This window comes from Nicotiana tabacum, chromosome 3 (assembly GCF_000715075.1).
Source record: "Nicotiana tabacum cultivar K326 chromosome 3, ASM71507v2, whole genome shotgun sequence".
Taxonomy (NCBI): Eukaryota; Viridiplantae; Streptophyta; class Magnoliopsida; order Solanales; family Solanaceae; genus Nicotiana; species Nicotiana tabacum.
In genome coordinates, this window is record NC_134082.1 from 11,463,032 (window position 1) to 11,471,848 (window position 8,817).

The window sequence follows — 8,817 nt, forward strand, 5'->3', positions numbered from 1 at the left end:
CTATTATTCCAAAGTTTTGATTTCAGTAAAAAAGAAAAAAAAAAACTTTAATATCCATGCACGTACACTAGAGAGTTGGTTGCTTCTTTTCTTTGATTTTGTGATTTGGTCCATGCACGTAAACTTTTATATCCATGCATTGGAACTAAATTTTTTAAGTACTTTCAAACATATATGGTATGGAATAAATAATTCTATAAGAACTATATAATCAATAATGCAAGAAAACAAATTAACAGAAAATTTTTAAAATAAATAAGCGTATTAAACAGTAAAGTACAACAACTTTATTCCATATATAGTCTTATGCAAAAAAAGCAATATATTACCAAACAAAACATTATGAATAAAGGGACACAATTTCAAAATATGGTTATTTTTATTTTACAATTGATTGCACGAGTCAAAAAGAGAAGTAAAATAAGGAAAGATCTAGGCCATTGGTGTCTATAAATAATGAAGTATGTGCCTCTTTTACACAAACTGAGATAGGCTTTGTTAATGCAAGCTTCCTTTCGCTTTCAGTTCTATTATGTTCTTTATTCTTTATTCTATTCTATAATATTTTATCTTTTCTTATGCATTATTTTTATTTTAACCATATTTCCTATTACGTTCATGGACAAAATAATATGTTTCGGAATAAGAAAAGAAAAGAAACTGTTAAAGTAGTAGAGTAGCAACCAAAACTCTAGCTTTATTACCTCTGATGTTTTGGTTTAGTAAATTTATCATTAATGTTATTTAACTTTGTTATCTTTGCATTCACAGTGGTTCAAGTTTGACATATATACCGAAAGCAATAATGTCTTCCTCAAGAGAAAGCAATGAGAACTTGAATGAGTTGGAACATGTGATAAAACAGATACAAGAGAACATATACCTCTTTTTCTTACCAATATTTCGTACTCGCTTTTAAATTATTTTGTTAGTAGACACATTGATCTCTTCATTACATGGCACAACTCACAATATTCAAGAACTTCTGTTAACATATGCCTTAATAATACTAGCTCATAAATTGCACTTAATGTAACATCATATGCATGAACCCTCCATAAAGGGCAACCCGGTGCACTAAGCTCCTGCTATGCGCAGGGTCCAGGGAAGGGCCGGGCATTACCTACGCATAGATAATCTCTTCTAGAGCACCTTGTTTTTACTAGTTAACCCGTAGCCGAAAGGAAACAGAGGTTCATAGGAGTTCTGTTCTTGATGCAGAGGCAATTGATCTACACTTTTAAACCAAGTCATTGGAAGTTTACCTTGGAACTCATAATCTCCAAAGACGACATCAGTGATACCAGCTCCCTCAGTGCCCGGTAGCCAAGCAGCGACGAAGGCGTCCATTTTCTCTAGAAGTGAAGGCTCTATATACAAAGGCCTTCCGGAGATCAATATCACCAATGTAGGAACTCTGTCTGCAACCAAACTTATTAGTTCTTCTCCACCAAGAGGAATTTTGAGGTCTTGGCTATCTCCACCGCTCTCGCAATAAGGAGGTTCACCAACAACTACGATGGAATAAGAGAAGTCTTGACTCGCAAAAGTTTCAGGTGATGGATTTTCCTCATATACCACTTCTGTTTCCCCTCCAACAGCATCTTTAATAGCTTCCAGAATTGTTGTACCTACAAGAAATGATCCTTTATAAGGATTTCTGGTGATGATTTACTTGAGAAAGTAAGTCAGTAATGTCATATTTCCATATTACTCCATGTGTTTTATTTTATATATGGCGGTGCTTGACTGTGAAAGGAAGAGTAGTCAAAAGCAAAGAGCACAAACAAGCACCAGCGTCTGTTGGAGCTTTAAGCGCAAAGCTCAATTGAAGTGTGGGCTTTACCAAAGAAAAGCTCGAATGAAGAAAAATAAAAAATAAAAATGCAAGGCAAGAAATTGTAAGTATAAAGAGAAATAATAATTATCCGGACAAAAAATGGAAAAACTCAAAGCGCACAGCATGGGCTACACTGAGGTTCAGGGCTTAAGCGCTTTATGTGAGCCTTTAATAATACGCCGTAAAGCACATTATACGTCACTTAGAACAGACTAAAAAGGAAAGAGTGTCATATAAACTGGAATACATGCAATAAGTAATCACTCACCAATTGTGATTCTGCCACTCATTCCATCCCAAGTTTTAGTCCACCCTCCGCATTGGAATCCAAGGTCATCAGCATGTTTTCCTGCTACAAGAATTTTCTTTGCATTCCTCTCTAGTGGAAGAAATGGTTTTGTTACATCCTTTCCATTCTTTAGGAGAACTAACGACTTCCGAACAGCCTCACGTGCTAGTTCCCGATGTTGCTGAAACAATCATCACAATGGTAGAAAACTAGTATGAGACATGCAGCGCCACATGCACATAAACTCCATTCTTTTATATTTACAGAACAAACAGAATTAGCAATATATAAGGGCATTGTAAAGACAGGAAAAACAGTCTGTCATTTAACATATTTAAAACCTTTGTAAGTGCAATAAAAAGCAGATGCTCACTTTGTTAGCAATAAAAGCAGATTACTTCAAGGGTGTTTATGGTATGGAGTTAAAATGGAAAACTAAATGGTTCCCAATTTTCCCTATGTTTAGTAGGTTAAAACATTTTCTTTAGGAAAACAAGTTCCTTAAAAATCAGAAAAATGACTTAACTGGTGGGAGTAGAGAAAACAAGTTCCATAAGTGGCATTCCACGTTGATTGTCTCCTCTCCACCCCCAACACCCCACCCCCCCCCCCTCCCCCCCCCCGCCCAAACCCCCACCCCCCCCCTCCCCCACCCCCACCACCCTAACCTCACCCCCATTGTATTTGCCTAGATATTAAATAAACATTCTTGGGAAAATATTTTCTGCTTACTTACCAAACACCAAAAAAATAAATAAGAAAACCACTTATTTAAGTATTTTCCAGGAAACATTTTCCTCCATCCAAACACACAACCACTTATTTAAGTATTTTCCAGGAAAACATTTTCCTCTATCCAAACACACCCCAAATAGTAGGTTACACATATAAAAGGTATAAAGGGCTTATTTGATTTCATAATCCAAGATAAATAATTCGATAGTCTGTCAAAATGGAGGAGAATATAAACTTACATTACAACCAACAGTGTCCAACAATGACCGATCACTCAAAGGATACTCAAAGGCTCCAGCAACAAACTTAACTCTCAGGATCCTTTCAACAGCGTCATCAATTCTGGTCATTGGAATCTTCCCAGATTCCACAAGGCATCTCAAATGATCGAGAAACAATTGATACCGAAAAGGAACCATCACCTGCAAAATTGTAAGAAGCCGTAAGGAGAGAAACAAGTCATGCAAATAAATCTTAACTCTGAATACAAGATTTTGTTTACCATATCAATCCCTGCATTGATGGCTGCCAAAATACATTGATCGTAGTTAGATCCATGAGGATGGGAAAGCCTGTCAAGTGCTTCGGAATCAGTAATAACAATGCCCTACAAGATTTAGCATTAAGATTATTGCAGTGTATGCGATCCTCACATTCTTAGAAACATTAGTGCATAGCATTTCATTCCACTAGAGGAAAAATGTAAACCAAGTTTTTGCACTTTTTGATTTGATGAAGTTTTAACTAAGCTAGTCCCAAGAAGCTTTGCATCAGAGAATTTTTTGGTTTTACTAGAACTAATTTGGTTTTGTATGTTAGAACAAACTCGTGGTTTCGGGAGAGCTTTGGATTTGTCTTCTTGGGTAAAGTACCACCAGAGACCTAAACCAGCTTTTGAGGCTATCCTATATGCAAAATTAATGGATTAAAACTGACTAAATAACTTCATACTACTGAATGTATTCCCGAAAAAACGTACGGAAAATAAAATGGAACTAATGTAGACAATATGAAAGGCCGAGACAATAAGTCCAAAGCACATTTGGGCTTCAAACCAATTTGGTTAGTTTCTATCTTGTTTTATCTTCTTTTTAAACAATGATTCTGAGTACAAAGCGCACGCTTGATTTGGGTTGAAATCCAAATGGGCCTTGAAACCATAATATATCCAATCACTTCCTATACTAAGCATAGTAGTAAATAAGAAAAGAATCTGGCAATTTGAGGAGTTATATGGGAAGACGTGAAGTGATGGCCCAAAAGCATTGTATAGTATTAAGAAAAAGGGCTCAAACATGCCACATGCAAAAGCCTGGTATTTAAGCGGAGAAGGGTAGAGGTAAAGGCCTATTATCCACCGAGTATCAAACCGTGATCCCCTTGAAGATTACTCCATTATCTAAGAAAAAGGGATAACCCTTACCTTAAATCCGAGCTTTCCTTTCAACACTTCGGTAAGAAGAAAGTGGTTAGCATGCAGGTGGGTCCCATTCCATCTAGAGTAGGACGCCATGACTGTGCAAACTCCCTGAGAAATACAGTCAATATAAGGGGTGATATGTATTCTCTCTAGATCATCAAATGATGATATGGTATTTCCCTCATTTACACCTTGGTCAGTACCCCCATCTCCGACAAAGTGCTTCGCACATGCAACAATCTTGTCTCTGGAGTAAAATGCATCATTCAGTCCAAGGAAATTCATGGCATTAAGAGAAAAATATGCAAAATCAGAAAACCATAAAAATGATCAACAAAAGAGGTAACAGCTAACAGACATTTTTCAGCACTGAAATCTATTTGAATTTGTAGAACGTTGACTTTACTACCTTCCCGCTAAAAAGGGATAGTTTTTGGGGTAATCAGGGGGTGGTTTCCCTTGCAATCCTGTGATAATTGAGGACATATTCTTAACAAGTTCAGTGTCTTCACCATAACTCTCATAACATCTTCCCCATCTGGGATCTCTACATACCTGTTTCACGTTATTTAGATGAAGAAGTTAGTATGCATTAAGATAATAGATTTAGAAAAAGACAACAAGAGAGATGGCAGTTACGAGGGAAGGGGAACAGGAAAATCTTCACCAAGAATTCCCACAAAGAAAAATGACAATTCATCTTGTCTCAGTGTGCAACATACTAACTAAACAGAAGCTCTTGGAATTTAATTTTTTTTTTTTAGTATTAGTTCTACAAAGCAATGCATTTGAGAATGGCTTTAAATTGAGGTTCTTTCTACTTTTGTGATAATCATGAGGAAAACAACTGCTTGGTTGCTTAGAAACAACAATAACAACAAACCCAATGTAATCCCACAAGTGGATTTGGAGGGTAGAGTGTACGCAGACCTTACCCCTACCTTATATTCCCAATCCCAATCCATGCTACAATGCAAGTTACTCTCCAATATACCCCACTGCAATTTATATTGAGCTCCTTCCATTCAAATGTATGATACACTTCGATTTAACGACAACTTTCAATGATTCATATTCATTAAATGATACAAATAATAAACTTTGAAGTGATATGTTCCTCTACCAAACTAACTCTTAACACACAACTTTAGTATTCTTTCATTATTACTAAGACGATACTAAGAGAAAGTCAAATTACCATCTTAAACTCCAGTTTTCAGTTAACTGCTGTCCTATAATACGAATGGAGGGGCCGAGGGAATGTCTTCTCTTTTTTTTCTTCATTTTGCTCCAAGGGTTATTTATGTCTGGTGTTATTCACGCTTAACTTCATTCATCCATGAAATCAACTTAAAACAAAGACAATGAAGTGATAAGTAAGATGTTCAACTTACAGCAACACATGGAGCAAAAGTGTAATTAATGCCACATGCCCTGACTTCAAGAGCAGTTACTACCCCAATCTTTTGAGCCAAGTCTGCATCTCTGCTCCACATTTTATCTAATTTAGGTTTTGGTCCTAAAAGGAAGTTGAAAATAATAAGTTGGTAACAGAGATCATAGATTCAACCTGGTTGCCCCGAGGCCCACATTTTGCGGGAAAATAGTTGCACCATAAACATTGTTATTTCCATGAATAGCATCAACTCCATAAAGAAGCGGAATCCCGAGCCGCGATCCCAATGCAGCCTTTTGGTATCCGTCAACCATATCCGCCCAAGCTTCTGATGGGGCATCCTCAAATGGCCCACTGCCACCAACGCTGAGTATACTCCCTGCATAACAAAAAAGGTTCACCTAAAATTCAATCAATCAATATGTCTCAATTCAAACATAAGTTGGGGTCAGCTACACAAATCCTCTATATTTTCTTCTCTCCACTTAGGTCTATTTCATCTTAAAAGGGCTCTCTAAATCCCAATCTTATCCTAAATAGATAACTATTTAAATCTTAACCAGTTACTATCACCTAAATGAATCCTTTATATTCATTTCGCTCTATTCAGTTTCATTTCATTTCTTAATATAAACTAGCTTAACCCAACCAGTTAACTAGCTTAACCCAACCAGTTAGTATCACCTAAAAGAATCCTTTATATCCTTTTTATTTTCTTTTTGATGATGAAAAATGATCCCTCTACCCATTCTACTCTATTCAAGTCCATTTTACTCCAATACTAAATAAGCGATTAGCTAAATCTCACACTTATCCAACTAGTGAGTATCACTTTTTTTTTGTTAAGGTAGGTAGTACCACCTAAATTAATTATTCATGAGTTTAAGTTCTATACATTGAAAGTATAAAAACATATTTGCGCACTCAAGTCACTAAAAAGGTAGTTGCATTGCATGTAATCTCCTTAAAAAACATTCATTTAGTAACCAGCAACAAATGGTAAGTAACCTAATTAAACACGATAAATTTCACCAATCGTGTAAAATTGGTGTAATTTAACTTGTTACAGTGGTCGCTTAACCACTTATTTTAAGTTATCAATAGAGTTAGCTGCAATTTCACCTTGTGCATTGACACTATCAATGCACAAGACTTAAACTCATAACTAAATCTATTTCTTTATAGAGTTTAAGTTCTCCGCACTAACATTGTAAGAGTTATTTACACATTTAGGTCACTTATTATGCAATTACAGGTGAATCCCTTGATAATCTTGTAAAAATGGCAATTAACCTACTATTACATGTTAAAATTCACTAGTAGTATGAAAAGAATCTTTACACTATAAGTTTAAAAAATAATCGAAATTTAGCCACTTTTTCATGTAAAGATAAAATCTGAACATAAACACCCTTAAAATTCCATGCTGGAGTTCGAATTTTTTACATACGAGATTCTAGCATAATGTGTTAGAATTTCAGAATGTGCTGGAAGTTTATACGCAGGAGCTACATAATGTATATTATGCCGGAACATTCCATGTTTCAGCTAAAATATTGGCTATTTTTCGATGTCTTTGCAAACCCCGACTATTTTTCGATTACCGGTTCGAAAACTGGCTAGCCCGTGGTATTTTCGCTTATTAAAGTCCATTTCCTTCCAATACTGAATAAAGGGCTCTAAATATCACACTTAAATCTACACAGACAACTAATTTAATCTCATCACCTAATATGAATCTCTTTGCTTTTAGGACAAGAGGAAATTAAAAAAGGGTTTAAGAAAATGTGCACCTATTGAGAGGTCTCTGATAACAGAAGGAGTGGCGACAGTGCGTTCGATTTGGGTCATTTGACCGATTTTTTCTTCAAGTGTCATCCGAGAGAGCAAATCTTTGACTCTTGCCTCGATTGGAGTAGATGGGTTCTTGTAGATGCAATCATCCATTGCTTAAAGTTGAGAATATTTTTCCTTGTAAGTTTGTGCTCGAGATTTATAGAGAGGTCAATTTCTGTAATGACTACTAAGTAATGAATTGAAATGTGGGATTGACTGAACAAAGATGAAAAGTGGAGTTAAGCTAAGAAGAAAGGGAAGTGAAAAGTGCAGACAAATAGAAACTCATGAAGAAGTAGGTACATATTGGTTTGACCTATTATGTTTTTGGTTAGTTTAGAGTCTACCTTTAATAATAAATTTTTACAATACAAATATTCTGTATCCCTTTTTTTAAAAGTATTTATTTTTCTTTTGTATTTTCAATCAAACAAATTCACATAAATGGGAGCAAAGGGAGTACAAAGAAACAACAATTTGTGTCCAATTAGTATTTGAAGATCCCAAAATAATACGCGAAGAAGGTATATTTTTTTTGTACATTAATGTATACTTCCTTGAGTCGTGCTTACTAAAAATATTTGTCTCAAATTATTTATCATTTTATAAGTTCAAGATAAAATTAATTATTTTTTTCTTTTTTACCTTTAATAATAATAGATGGAGATAACACATGTATAGAATAACCCCTTTTAACTTGTCTTATTTTTTCAACCATAAACCTTAAGTTTGTGGGTTCCTATACCCCTAACATATTCAAAGTGAAATTATATTACCACCCCACGTGACTAAGACCAGATTTTAGTTGGGGAGTGATACTCACGCACTACATATGTATTGCCACGTCATTTTTTTCTAAAATGTGATTATTATTTTTTGCTTTCTTTTTCACTTTTTCTCTCACCATCTTCTACTCGTCATATTTTCATCAAACTAAAATCACCTGATGAATCATCACAAAGAAACCACCAAATCTAAACCACTGCCAAGCCACCAACGTCCAACTAAGATATCAACAAATCATACAGAGCTTATTCCCAAAAGTGAAGAAAAACTGCGAGAACCCTAGTCTCATTTCCCCTTTTCTTTCTTATGTAAATAATGGGAAATTTAAAACCTTAAAAATACTATTATCCTCGTTTATGAATAAATTTTTTAAAGCGAAACAATTTCTCAAAAGTGATGTAGTGAATATTGTGACAAGAATATTAGACTCAGAAAAGAAAAAATATATATTTGTCATTGAAATAAATTTCTGGAGAAAGCATAAAAGATGTCCTATTGTTTTCTATAGCTCAACT

At 35.1% G+C, this 8,817-nt stretch overlaps 1 protein-coding gene across 1 annotated transcript; it reads right to left on the reverse strand.

The window, feature by feature from the left end:
• Nucleotides 1–886: 886 nt before the first annotated feature.
• On the reverse strand, nt 887–7,840 carry LOC107810546 (uncharacterized). Its single transcript, XM_016635341.2, has 9 exons — nt 7,474–7,840; nt 5,855–6,059; nt 5,679–5,769; nt 4,694–4,839; nt 4,288–4,531; nt 3,367–3,471; nt 3,104–3,286; nt 2,109–2,310; nt 887–1,631 (listed from the first exon to the last, which is right to left on the reverse strand). The coding sequence occupies exons 1-9, from the start codon at nt 7,625–7,627 to the stop codon at nt 1,144–1,146; spliced, it is 1,818 nt and encodes a 605-aa protein (XP_016490827.1). The 5' UTR covers nt 7,628–7,840; the 3' UTR covers nt 887–1,143.
• Between the last annotated feature and the right edge of the window lie 977 nt (nt 7,841–8,817).

What these genes read in the sequence shown, in the direction of transcription:
- LOC107810546 (XM_016635341.2), bottom strand. Translation starts at nt 7,627, where the DNA reads ATGGATGATTGCATCTACAAGAACCCATCTACTCCAATCGAGGCAAGA. An exon ending in GTGGGCCTCGGGGCAACCAG is followed by an intron (nt 5,770 to 5,854) that starts GTTGAATCTATG and finishes AATGTGGAGCAG; the next exon opens with AGATGCAGACTTGGCTCAAA. An exon ending in TATCCCTTTTTAGCGGGAAG is followed by an intron (nt 4,532 to 4,693) that starts GTAGTAAAGTCA and finishes ATTTTACTCCAG; the next exon opens with AGACAAGATTGTTGCATGTG.